Source organism: Coregonus lavaretus, assembly GCF_964263955.1.
Source record: "Coregonus lavaretus genome assembly, chromosome: 15".
Taxonomy (NCBI): Eukaryota; Metazoa; Chordata; class Actinopteri; order Salmoniformes; family Salmonidae; genus Coregonus; species Coregonus lavaretus.
The window spans coordinates 227,277-241,811 of NC_140002.1; the positions used below are offsets into that span (position 1 = coordinate 227,277).

Consider the following 14,535-nt stretch of genomic DNA (forward strand, 5'->3'; position numbering starts at 1 on the left):
GAAATGAGTTTTTACATTTACAGTTAAGTCATTTAGCAGACGCACTTATCCAGAGCGACTTACAAATTGAGTTCTACTTAATGTCTTGGTTGCTGCATTCCAAATAGTACCTCATTCCCTACGTAGAGTCCTACGGGCCCTGGTCAGCAGTAGTGCACTGTATAGGGAATAGGGGGCCATTTGGGACGCAAACCCGAGTCGTCTTTAGGATTTAACGAGTCCTGGAATGAACTAACAACTACACAGTCATGGAGCCACGTAAATCACATGTGTATCCCTTCAACCCCACTAGCAGAAACAAAACTAGGAATATGTTCTGGGTCGGTGAGGAGGCTGTCCGATGCTCACGGCGTTGGCAGAAGGAACGCCGTCCGGGTCACAGCGAGTACATCAACACAGGCTGTATCCCAAATGGCACCTTATTCCCTATATAGTGCACCACTTCTCTTCATTTGAAATACTAATTCTGTGCACAAATGCAACATTAACTCGTACGTACATCTCATAGAGACCATTATTGAGAACGTCAGATTTTTTCATTTTAGGAGGTTATAACAGCACATTATGAACCTTCGCAGTCCTCCGAAGTTCTCCATAGGGCTCTGGTTAAATGTAGCGTACTATATAGGGAATAGGGTGCCATTTGGGAAGCATTCACAGTCAACTGCTGATATGGTCCTAAGCAATGGCATGGGACTGTCTGAAGTATGTGCTCTCTGATACAGCTGAAATTCGGAGCCACTAAAAAGAGAGCACTGTGTTAAGTCGATTTTTTGGACTGGTGGAGAACATAGTGCACCTGACCTGAGTTCACATTTATCTTATTATGTAGCCCATACTGTACTCTACCAAAGCCTGTGTCCATTGTGAACCCGAGGGCCATGAAAGTAGTCAACAACTGACCACCATAAGGAAGCTAAGAAGGCAGCATTGAGCCGGTGAGGTTGGGTATGTCTGCTCAGTTGCTGGGCTGTTGACACGCCGTGCAAATCTGTGTCAATCTCCTTATTGGCAATCATGGCCTCGGACAAAGCCAGACACACAGTGAGAAGTAAAAAACAAATATATATATATACACACACACACACACACACACAAACTCAGCCAAAGCCACTTACAAAATAAATGGTGAGCGGCCAACAGCAGTGTGTGTGTGTGGTGGGATGTTGGGCCTGTCTCCGCTAAGAGTTATACATCTCCAACTGGAGCAGGACATGGCCGCTTTGTGTTCACTTCTTCACCAGCTTGTATGTATGTATGTATGTATGTATGCATGCATGCATGCATGCATGCATGCATGCATGCATGCATTCGGAAAGTATTCAGACCCCTTGACTTTTTTCACATTTTGTTAAGTTACAGCCTTGTTCTAAAATGGAATAAGTTGTTTTTTTCCTCATCAATCTACACATCATACCTATAATAATAATAATAATAATAATAAACCATTTAGCAGACGCTTTTATCCAAAGCGACTTACAGTCATGCGTGCATACATTTTTGTGTATGGGTGGTCCCGGGGATCGAACCCACTACCTTGGCGTTACAAGCGCCGTGCTCTACCAGCTGAGCTACAGAGGACCACATACCTCATAATGACAAAGCAAAAACAGTTTATAGAAAGTGTCGTTTTTTTTTGTGTGGAAATATAACATTTACATAAGTATTCAGACCCTTTAATCAGTACTTTGTTGAAGCACCTTTGGCAGCGATTACAGCCTTGAGTCTTCTTGGGTATGACGCTACAAGCTTGGCACACCTGTATGTGGAGAGTTTCTCCCATTCTACTCTGCAGATCCTCTCAAGCTCTGTCAGGTTGGATGGGGAGCGTCGCTGCACAGCTATTTTCAAGTCTCTCCAGAGATGTTCGACGGGGTTCAAGTCCGGGCTCTGGCTGGGCCACCCAAGGACATTCAGAGACTTATCCCGAAGCCACAACTGTGTTGTCTTGGCTGTGTGCTTAGGGTCATTGTCCTGTTGGAAGGTGAACCGTCGCCCCAGTCTGATGTCCTGAGTGCTCTGGAGCAGGTTTTCATCAAGGATCTCTCTGTACTTCGCTCCGTTAATCTTTCCCTCGATCCTGACTAGTCTCCCAGTCCTTGCCGCTGAAAAACATCCCCCACAGCATTCCAAAAGTCTTCCATTTAAGAATGATGGAGGCCACTGTGTTCTTGGGGACCTTCAACGCTGCAGACATTTTTTGGTACCCTTCCCCAGACCTGTGCCTCGAGACAATCCTGTCTTGGAGCTCTACGGACATTTCCTTCGACCTCATGGCTTGGTTTTTGCTCTGACATGCACTGTCAACTGTGAGACATTATATAGACAGGTGTGTGCCTTTCCAAATAATGTCCAATCAATTGAATTTACCACAGGAGGACTCAAATCAAGTTGAGCTCAATTTCAAGTCTCATAGCAAAGGGTCTGAATACTTATGTAAATAAGGTATGTTTTTTTATTTTTAATAAATTTGCTACAATTTCTGAAAACCTGTTTTCGCTTTGTCATTATGGGGAATTTGTGTGTAGATTGATGAGGGGGGAAAATAATTGTATCCAATTTAGAATGAGGCTGTAACTTAAAATGTGGAAAAAGTGAAGGGGTCTGAATACTTTCCGAATGCACTGTATGTATGTAGAAATGAAAAGGTAAATCCTTATGTACGACATTGTTTCGAATGGCAACATTTTGATTCCCTAAATGAAACCCAGGACATTGTAATCAAGGACAAAAAAAACGGGCAGAGATTAGCTTTTCTAATGTGTTTCTCAACGTGCAGAGCGTTGTGCCAGTAACCGAAAGGTCGCTGGTTCTAATCCCCGAGCCGACTATGTGAAAAATCTGTCGATGTGCCCTTGAGCAAGGCACTTAACCCTAATTGCTCCTGTAAGTCGCACTGGATAAGAGCGTCTGCTAAATGACAAATAAATAAATAAAATATTTTTTTTTTAATAAGGGGAACTGGTCAAGAGTCATTGCAGCACTAACACTAGTTACATTTACTGTTACAGTTAGAGTCATTTTACACATCTAGACAAGTGCTCATTATGCAAATGTATTTATGTTTTCAATAGACATTGGAGACAAAATAATTGTATTATGTTGTCAACAATCTACAACCAACCCTTCTAAAGGATTCATCATATTAATCTTACCCCTGTCTAACAAGATTTCAGTAGATTTTCACCTACAAGTCTGAATAAAAGAATGTGTGGTTACCAAATAAAAAAAGGCAGAGCCAACTGGGCCAATCCAGAGCGACGGGGCACGAGGGCAGGGTGGAACTGAACTAAATCGGAATAAAAAGGGGAGCCCAGAACTGGGAATGCAGGTTTTAGTATGACCCTCTCCAATGACCTTCTGACCTTTTTGATAGGGGGTCGAATTACCCGAGTGTTCCACAGTCAAAGGTAATGGCTGTCAAAGAAGTTTAACGCTTCTGACATTATGAATCGGGCAAACAGTTGCGCGCCCCCGCCCCCCCCCGGTAATCCCTCCCAGTTATTCTTTCCCCCCTTAACGTATTGGGATTTGGGGGATGGTGTAGGCCTATGTTGATTGACATGTGCCTACAACGTGGTTTTCGCAACTATTTAATAGATTGGGTGTTGACGTGCCAAAAGCTACATCCACGGCTGATGACACCAATTTATTTTGCTTTTATTTTATTTATTACCTAAGCTACGGCCTCCCCTCCGCAACAAGGCAGTCTCATTTTTATAAAAGGTGCATGTACTCTGCTCTAAAAAAAACCCAGATTAAACATTAACTTGAAAGATAAAATGTCCCCAACTGTCAAAATCCTACCAAAAAAAAATATGTTATCAGCAAAGCTGATTGTGAACTCAGGGTGTTTTCAGTAAGACCTTCAAACAAACAAAAAAACAAAAAAAATTCATGCTGAAAGATAAGTTAACATGCTGCGTTTCGTGCTTAAGTGGTGGCAGGTAGCTTAGTGGTTAAGAGCGTTGTGCCAGTAACCGAAAGGTCGCTGGTTCTAATACCCGAGCCGACTAGGTGAAAAATCTGTCGATGTGCCCTTAAGCAAGGCACTTAACCCTAATTGCTCCTGTAAGTCGCTCTGGATAAGAGCGTCTGCTAAATGACTAAAATGTAATAAATGTAAGCAGTGGCACTCAAACCCATTGTCATAATGATTAAAAGAACTGGGCCAAAGTGTCTTGTTCTCTGAAAAGGCTAACAAGCCAATGGAACAAACCCAAACTCGCAACACACAGCCTAAGGTTAGGACGCAGGAGATTAAGATGATCCGGGGACTGCAGTAATGCAGTTTTCCCCAAACGGTCAGAGGGATTGAAAAGCTTGACTTTGTACATTGCCCTCTCTTCAAACGGTTCACTAAACATGGACCAAACTCAGGGATGGGTGTTCAGTGGTAAACGATGTATCCATGTGGGTATTAGGCCGTCCACACTGTGCTCCATGCAAATCAGATTATATTTCAAAAGGGCAGCTGTGAGAAGGATGGCCTATATCAGGGGTAGCCTAGCGGTTAAGAGCGTTGGGCCAGTAACCAGAAAGGTCGCTGGTTCGAATCCCAAAGCCGACTAGGTGAAAAATCATAACTCTAATTGCTCCTGTAAGTCGCACTGGATAAGAGCGTCTGCTAATCAGTGGTTCAGGGTCAGCAACAGGCACGCAAATGTATATATTTTTTTGGTCTGTATTTTATAACTACCTACCCACATGTACACTACGAGTCAAAGGTTTGGACACACCTACTCATTCAAGGGTTTTTCCTTATTTTTACCAAGAAGGAGAGTGATTGAGTGCTGCATCAGATGACCTGACCTCCACGCAATTGAGATGGTTTGGGATGAGTCGGACGGCAGAGTGAAGGAAAAGCAGCCAACAAGTGCTCAGCATATGTGGGAACTCCTTCAAGACCGTTGGAAAAGCATTCCAGGTGAAGCTGGTTGAGGGAATGCCAAGAGTGTGCAAAGCTGTCATCAAGGCAAAGGGTGGCTATTTGAAGAATCTCAAATATAAAATATATTTTGATTTGTTTAACACTTTATAGGTTACTACATGATTCCATATGTGTTATTTCATGGTTTTGATGTCTTCACTATTATTCTACAATGTAGAAAATAGTAAAAATAAAGAAAAACCCTTGAATGAGTAGGTGTCCAAACTTTTGACTGATACTGTACATATTACCTCAACTAACCGGTACCCCCGCACATTGACTCTGTACCGGTAACCCCTGTATTTAGCCTCCCTACTGTTATTTTATTTTACTGCTGCTCTTTAATAATGTTTTATTCTTTACTTATCTTTTCGTTTTTTTCCCTTAAGACTTGTTTGTTGGTTAACGGCTTATAAGTAAGCATTTCACTGTAAGTAGAGAAGGAAAGAGAGGGTAGGGAAGGAATCTAGTTGATGATCGTTGCTGTAGCCTGTACTGCTGAATACCAGCGATAAGGCACAACCAACCGTGCGTTATCAGAAAGAAATATAATTACCTGGGATATGATAAATAGAGCCTCCGTTCATATTCCAATACAATTTCAGTATAGCTGACGGAAAGTATTACAATGTAAAAACAAAGGTGAAAGGAAAATGTCTCTAGATCTGATTTATCAGCCGTTGTCTTTTTTCAAAAGTCAAGAAGTTGAAACAAGCACACTTTTAGTTTTTTAAAATATATATATATATATATATATATATATATATATATATATATATGACCGTGTGGTGTGTGGGGTTAGGACTTCAATGGAAGTGCAGCAGTGTGCTCAACCGTATGACACCACGGAGAAGTGTTCTGTTACACCACCCCAAAGTCTGTGTGTTCAGCCCAGCAGCAAGCCGCTCTGGTTCAGCCTCCACCTGTGAGGGATCGTCAACCACGTGGGCTGCAGCCCCTGTGACAGCTCCTGGGGAAACGCAGCACTACGCCCAGTCACCCTCTCTCTCTCAATCACCCTCTCACAATCATCTCCCTCCCTCCCTCCCTCCCTGCAGTCAAGATCAGAGCAAGTCTCTGCAGTCGTGCACAGACAGCCAGAGGCAATGATTAGCATTAGCCAGCTGTCATGGCCACCACCCCCCCCCCACCACCAGCCTCCCTCTATCCACCTCACGTCACTCCCTCTTCCCCATCCTACTCGCACATAATCATAGCCCCCTCCATCCCCTCCAAACCTCGTCAGGTGGAGATCACAGCCTCATTCTCAGGGGAGTTACAGTGCACCGAGTCTCTGAAAACAGCCCCCCCCCCCAAATATAAATAACGATATGGGGGCTATTAATAAGCACTGTGCCACGTAAGCACCAAGGTCTCCAATAAATACCGTACCGGGGGGGGGGGCAATATTCATCCAACCCTGTTAGTGAGCAGAGAGCCACCAGACAGAGACAGAATGGAACAGGGCCACTGCCACCCCATATGCTTAGCTAGCCAACCATGTAACTACTGAAGGACACGTAGTACGTTGGTACTGTGCTCCGCTGTGTTGCTAGCCACGGTAAGGAGCATAACTAACCAGCTAGCTATGCATTTGGAATTGCATTAACATCTCAGTTGCCACAAACAAGACAAGCAAAGCAAGCAACCTATAAATGGGATGTCTGTCTGAGAGCTTAAATTAGAGCATGTGAGAAGTGCTTTATTAAATCTTCAAGCAGCAGACATGAAAAGATACCAAATGAATCTTGTTTATTCTTTAGAAGCATTAGTTATTCGGACAGAAGCTGAACTAGAACTGGGCCGGATTAGATCCAAGGAGCACAGCGGCAGAGCTGCAGCAACACAGGATGACTGAGGCCAGCGGCAGAGCTTCTGCAACACAGGATGACTGAGGCCAGCGGCAGAGCTGCAGCAACACAGGATGACTGAGGCCAGCGGCAGAGATGCAGCAACACAGGATGACTGAGGCCAGCGGCAGAGCTGCAGCAACACAGGATGACTGAGGCCAGCGGCAGAGCTGCAGCAACACAGGATGACTGAGACCAGTGAGAACCAAATATGGAGGAAAAGACAGGTTGCATGTTGCCAGCAGCCACACAGCTTCTCCCTCCCTCCCTTCCCCAGACATCTCTTGAAGACTCTTGCTAGCGTCACATGATCAGAAGGGTGACATCACCACCCGCTGAGTAACAGGCTCAGACACTAGAGTGCTGGCTGAGCTGCAGAGAGGAGGTCGCTGTCTCTCTGCCTGAGGCCACCCACCCACACCCTTAAAACAGTGAGCTTTCACTGGGATGTGTCCATAATCGCTGTGCCCAGACAGATGCAGCTCTTTATAGATAAAAAAAGGCCAGAGCTGAGAGACAAACCTGTGTAGACGGCTTGATCTATCGAAACAGCCGAGAGAAAGGAAGGGAGGACTTCACTACCCATAGTTTTGCCTTTTTTTCTGGTAGACTGGTACCTCAGTGAACCCAAAAGGGGCTTTCTCAACCCAAAACTCAGAGCTGAATATATAGTGCAAAATGTCTGGTCAAATGGCAACCAGGGGGGGGGGACCTGACATAAAAAAAGACAGTCTATTCCACCACAAACTAGGGCTAGGCGATATGGCAAAAATATCATATCACAATATTCTTCACATTTTTTGACGGTATTTTACGTTTTTAAATAATAAAAGTTCTAAATTTGCTTTATGAGTTGTGCATGACCCTAGAGTGGCAACACAAATTCTAAGTGATTTCAATGGGTCTTTCTCCATTCTGATTGAACAGTATAAAAACAAACAAACTTAAACCGCATAATTTTCACAATTGTCATACATTTCTGCATTTCCTGCAACTCATTTGAGACATTTCCACGTAGGGCTGCACGATATGGGCCCCCCCCCCCCCCCCAAAAAAAAATCGAGGATTTATTTTTAACCAAATATTGCAATTGCAATTTGCCTTGCGATTTAGATCAAAACACATTGGTGAACTGTTGGAATCATGAAAACAGAATTATTCTTCTAATTCTATATTTAGAATATTAGTGGGCACTTTATTTGTCTATTCACCTACTTTTTGGAACGTAATAGTTTTTAAAATTAAAATAAAATATAAGTGGGCACTTCGAATACAGTGTTTGACATTACAACTTAGGAAAAAGCCAGGGAGGAGTTATTGTGACAGGGTAGGAACCAAAGTGTTGGTCAGTGTTTCCCAGGGGGACCCTATAATATTTGGCTACACTAAATGTTTTCTCTTTACTTCATGTAGCTAACATATTCACAATTCGCCTATTCCTCTCTGATTTAGAAGATACTGTTGCACAAACATCATGCTGATCTAGGTCAACACCATCACTGGTATCAGGGTGTATAGCTAGCCACGTTTGCTCTGACTCTGTACATTTATTAGCTAGCCACGTTTGCGCTGACTCTGTACATTTATTAGCTAGCCACGTTTGCGCTGACTCTGTACATTTATTAGCTAGCCACGTTTGCGCTGACTCTGTACATTTATTAGCTAGCCACGTTTGCGCTGACTCTGTACATTTATTAGCTAGCCACGTTTGCGCTGACTCTGTACATTTATTAGCTAGCCACGTTTGCTCTGACTCTGTACATTTATTAGCTAGCCACGTTTGCTCTGACTCTGTACATTTATTAGCTAGCCACGTTTGCGCTGACTCTGTACATTTATTAGCTAGCCACGTTTGCGCTGACTCTGTACATTTATTAGCTAGCCACGTTTGCGCTGACTCTGTACATTTATTAGCTAGCCACGTTTGCGCTGACTCTGTACATTTATTAGCTAGCCACGTTTGCGCTGACTCTGTACATTTATTAGCTAGCCACGTTTGCGCTGACTCTGTACATTTATTAGCTAGCCACGTTTGCTCTGACTCTGTACATTTATTAGCTAACTAGCTAGCCAGCTAACTAGTGATTACCATCTAACATGATTTATTTTAGCCACAACTTATTAAGAAAAGACAAACTGTTTGCAGACATTAAGATACCCAATGGTGTAATTATAGAACGCTTGTGGGTTTATATTAAGAATCAAAGTGGAAAGCAGCATTGTCATCAACATCTTGTTGCATCTGCTGCATTCACGTGCAGACTTATAACGAACACTTAATCACAAAATTAAGACAAAAGAGCACCACAGTTGTAACTTGATTGCAGCCTAGCGTCACTCACTACAGCGAGAGAACTTCATTTACACCAACTAGTAAGCAGACAGTAAAGGCGTCCGCATGCGTCCCAGCCGAAACAGTTTGGGAAGAGTTTGTGCATATATGACGTTTTTATTTGTTTTGGACTACGGTAAGGTTTTTTTGGGTTGTTCGGGCACAAAAAATTCTTGAGGCAAGCCGAAGTCTACGCCCCTTCGTCGGTGATTGGTCAACAGTAGGGATTATTCAGTAAAGTCTGTCATTCAACGAGAGACGACTCTTTTTCATGCAAATTTTTTCCATTTAGAAATACTGCACTAAACAGCTTAGTTAGATGTAAAATTGCACGACTAAGATCTCCTGAGCAAAACATCAAAATTAATGTCAGATCTCAAGTTAGATTAAATGACTATTTTGAGGAAGTGTACACTGGCTACGGCATCTCAAAATGGACAAACAGTACTAGTTCAGCTTTTTTCAAGCGAAAGTCTTAAGGGAGTATGCGAGCACTAAGGCTGACCCCAATTATTCGACTGGTCGATTGTTTGGTCAATAGGATTTTTACGACCACAATGTTTTAGTCGAGCAGTAGTAAATATATATTTTTTTTTATGGCACACGACACCCGTCTTATTAGCGTCCATCTCAGTGAACTAATGCATTGCGGAGGCCACGGAGACGGCACAGTCCAAGAAGAAGGGGAGTGTGGCTAAAATGCACAATGCACGTCTCTCTCCAGAATGCACTCTCTCCCGCCAATTTGTTCACGCTCATTGTTTCATAACTTCACTGTGTGAATTGTTTGCGTTTGATTGTTAGTGTCTATCAATTCCCTGTTACATATCACCAGTAGTACATTGATCATTAATTCCTATAATTTCCTAATCTACAATGTTGGTTTGGTTACGGTAATGTCTGTTAACGCATTCAATATATTATTATTCCAGTCTTTTACCGTTCTCATTGTCGGAGTGGGACACGTTGTTTGCAGAGCGCACAACCTACGCTACACTTGTGAGAAACAAGTTTTGGTTTATTTCATTCTATTTACGAGTTGTCAATTTAGTCATTGTCTTTTGTTCGGAGCGCGCCTGTCAATGCAGAGTAAGGACTAGCACCTGATTACGCATAGAAGTAGGCCTATAGGCTACCAGGCCTGCGCGCAAATGTAGGAATATAAATGTGCCCATTTTGGGGTCTGATAGTATTTCTGATTGGCTTAATGCACCACCACTAATGAGCTGTGGAGCTTCTCAAAGTAATACTTTCTTCACCTCAAACAGCAAGCAGTGGTCTAAGGCCCTGCATCGCAGTGCTAGCTGTGCCACTAGAGATCCTGGTTCGAATCCAGGCTCTGTCGTAGCCGGCCGCGACCGGGAGACCCCATGTGACGCCGCACAATTGGCCCAGCGTCGTCCAGGGTAGGGGAGGGAATGGCCGGCAGGGATGTAGCTCAGTTGGTAGAGCATGGCATTTGCAACGCCAGGGTTGTGGGTTCGATTCCCACGGGGGGCCAGTATGAAAAAAATATAAAAAATATTATGCATGAATTATGCATAAGAGCGTCTGCTAAATGACGTAAATGTAAGTCTGTTTTTACATCCATTGAGAATGACAATTCCTCTAAGTATTTAAGTATTTGAAGTATCTCTCCCTTTTGATAACCACTCAGTGTTAATGGGAAAATGACATGCTCTGATCCAATGGGAACGTCATATAATAGGCCTACCTGATTACTTCTTATCCTTTGTACACTGGCGCAGTAAACTCTGAGGGCCCAGAATATTTTATACAATGTTGCAAGGAGCTTCAGGCTGGACCCAAGTTATTAGTTGATTCAATGTTTCAAGTTCGTTGCAGACAGGCCATGCTTAGCCAATGTTATAGGACATTTGTTTTTAAAAATCAGGATATTTTCTACCTGCAGGTTGCAATGTTTTTATAGGCTATTTTTACATAGTTGGCAATAAAAGTAACTTTTTAGATTTGTATCATTTTTCATTTAGATTTGGATAGACTTTTGATTAACCACATGACAATTATTTTGAGATATACGAAGACGTTATTATAAATGAAACTGTTCCATGAAAACGTGTATAGAAAAACCATTACTGGCACGCAGATCTCTGTAGAAATGGTAAGATAACAAACTTTCTCATGTGGAATGCCAGTTGGACTCCTCGTGTACACCATTACCGGCAACAAACAGAGAGTAAGGGTAGAGGAGGATGGTCAGGACAGGGTAAGCTTTTCTTCTTCTGGTTATCTTGATCTCTGGTTCCCTCAAGTAATTTGCATCTTATTTCATCAAACAGTGAGCTTAAAGCATCAGACAAGCTCAATGCATATATAGTTGATTTTATTAAAACACAGACATGTGTAGGGCCCTGTGAAGATGTAGACATATGGCCTATTGCGCAACTTGTACCATACTTCATGTACAGATCATCACCGTACATCCATATTTGAGTCCTAACCAGCTTTTCTCGAGAGGTAGACAATGATTAGTGAATATCACTGGCGTTTCAGGCAAATGAGATGCCATGAAATAGATTTTAGGCAAACATGACAATATTTGTACATGTCAACTAGATTAAATTTTTACACCGAATGACAGCTTTAGTGATTAAAAGAAAACTGTGTTGAATCAATTCCCATCAGATTTCACATTCATGCATAACATTTCGCCATGTATCAAAACAACATGTGGCAGACTTGATGATGCTAGCAACACTAGCTAGTAGCTAACTGGCTCACTGTGCGTGGGGGAGGGGGAGAGCGTCCGAATAGTGAGGCCTAGTTGCATTGTTTACGCCTGTTTTGTCCTTCCCGCAAAAGCCAAGCAAACAATGGGCCCTAAATAATATGACAACGGCCCCACTCTGCTGTGATATGCTGTTCGAATGTACCAACGATTAGTTATCGCCGTTATAATCGACGATATCAAAAAAATCACATGGCTGAGAGACCACGTTGTCTTGACACAACCACTGTGGAATTCTGGGATACACACATTTTGCAACCGGTCTCCTCCCAATCTCTGTGTCAAACGCATGTGGTGACACAGCTAACACTAAACTAGCGAACTATCTATTAAAACGACGTTCTTTCTACCTAGTATTCTTTACCAGGCGGATCCGACTATTCGTCTCTGGCGACATGGCCACAAGCAACCGAATTGGGTTGTCCACGTTTATATCTAGCTAAGTGGCTAGCATAGCAAAGGGCTAACTAGTTTAGTGGCTAGCACCAAGCTAGCATGTGATCATGCGACGGATGTAGCCATGACGAATCATTACAATTTAAGAGCCAGCTATCTGCCCGTAATGACAGGCTAATCTGAACACATAACTTGGCATGTTCTACGACAGACACCAATTAAAATTGTTAGAAATGCGTACTAAAACACGGACAGCTACAATAATACAATTATTGTTCCTTGGCATTTAGTGGAAGGGAACACGTGGAGATGACACGTGACGTTCCAATAAACGTTGCTATTTGTTTTAACGACTTAAGTGTTGGATAAAACTGAGCAAATATTTTCCAGGGCTGCTTTTATATATTTTAGCAACGTGTAAAATTATCTGCCACAAGTGTAGTGTTTATAAATAACGTGATTTGGATTCCGGTATATGCCTGCTTTACCAAGCTAGTTCGAGCATGAGGATTAGCTAGTTAGGCCCAGTTGCTATTGTTAGCCATCAGCACTCACTTTCAGCGTGTAGGGCTAATATTTCTCAACTGAAAACAGGGAGCTTCAAATATAAATTGGCAGTATGTCACTGTAAACAGTGCTCCACAAAGCTGGACCAAAACAGTGCCTGGTAAAATGACTAAGCTATACCTGGCGTTTAATAGTAACGTTAAAACGTAAAACGCGTGCCACCCGTGACAATGGTAGTAGTCTATACAGCCATGCTAACTAGTTAAATTAGTTAGCAAGTCACTTAATCGGCAGATAGCACAAAATACATAAACGTGCAAAGAAAAATTACACTAATTCGCCCAGTCGATGTGTCTAGTAAGTGTAACGACACATGAAACCTCGCTGGGTTCAACTTGTACCCGACTGAGGCCTGACACTGGCAAAAAAAAAAAACTTAGCTAGCCAACGTTTGTTATTGCATTTGCACAAATGTACAAAATAGGCGTTCTTCTGAAAGAGATGACAGAGTACGATGTTTGGAACGTCAACTCCAATTAGACCGTGGAAGAAGCTTACAATCGACTATTCCAGAAATAGTTTGGGGCCTTGTTCTATATATAACTAGTTAGAGCAGTCTACTACATGCGCGCAAGAGAGGGCGAGCAAGTTTGCAATGCAGCGTTATCCTGCGAGGAACTCCCTACTATCATATCTGACAGCAACATATCATGTGTGGCCTGTAAGTGGCTCAGGTGAATGCATCATAAACCCAGTAGTCACCACGAAAATGGTTGTTATGGGAGGAATACAAACCATGATGTGCTTGTCCATTGACGTTGACCACGGTCACCGCGTTCATTTTCTTAGTCCATGGGTTCACCTTGGGCGGGGGTGCTTCAGCAAACTCATTTTTGCTACATTTCACACACTCTTCCGTTTGTCCAGTCGTTTGCTTCTCTTGATCCAGGATGTCTTTCTCTTGATTGTTACTCTCGTCTTTAGCCTGTTTGGAGTTTTGCTCCTTCATTGCGACCCCCCCCTGTTCCGAGTTGTCTGCTTTCATATTGCTGCCGTCTTCGGCAACACCCGTCTGTTTGGCCCCCTTTTCCAGACAGTCCTCTCCGTGTTGTATCATCTTGCTCGCATGCCCATGCTCCTCTTCTTTGATAAGAGGATTATTGGGTAGGAGAGTCTCCACCTGAGTGGCCATTTCCCCTTTTCCTCACGATATCCCCCAAATTCGCCTTTCAACTCAAGAAATAAAATGTGAAGTATTCCTCGAGTAAACTCGTTTCTATCGTTACTCCACTCCACCCCTAGACCAAATAGCCTTCAGTCTAAGACGCAGAGTGGTTTGTGTTGAATTAAAACATATAAAAAAGCGTCCGAGAGACTTTAAAATTACAAGATAATCTCCACCACTAAGCAGCAATATGGATGATCACCACCACCACGCGATAGAAGGGTGCGCGCACGTACGCTCTAGGGGAGTGTCCACGCAAAGACGTGCGCGCAACAGGTTGTTATCAATAACGCCATATTTCGTTACATAAAAAAAATTTAAACAATCCATTCCCAGCTGGGGGGCAAACCGCTCCAATGGATTACAGTGAAAAAACACCGCTGGAGTATATCTCTTATCTCTCAATATTAGCCACAATTTAATTCGATTTGAGTGATATAAAATAAAAGTGTACTATACGTGACAAGTATCGTTTTTAGGTAAATGTTTTATCCATATATTTTTTAAATCCATTGTGGGCTCTGCCTGTCGAGCAGCAGAAGGGCG

The 14,535-nt window shown here is 42.8% G+C and overlaps 1 protein-coding gene across 8 annotated transcripts in view; it reads right to left on the reverse strand.

The window, feature by feature from the left end:
- LOC311142213 (la-related protein 1-like) overlaps nucleotides 1–14,210 on the reverse strand; it is a 53,490-nt gene extending 39,280 nt beyond the window's left edge. For 4 of the 8 annotated variants that reach the window (XM_084177809.1, XM_084177807.1, XM_084177808.1 and 1 more), the window contains exon 1: nucleotides 13,560–14,207. In XM_084177809.1, coding sequence (XP_084033935.1) covers nucleotides 13,560–13,956 — 397 coding nt within the window. In that variant the 5' untranslated portion in view covers nucleotides 13,957–14,207. Of the gene's footprint in view, nucleotides 1–13,559 lie in introns of all 8 variants that reach the window. The other 4 variants (XM_084177813.1, XM_084177812.1, XM_084177810.1 and 1 more) reach the window with 2 other exon arrangements.
- Nucleotides 14,211–14,535: the final 325 nt, after the last annotated feature.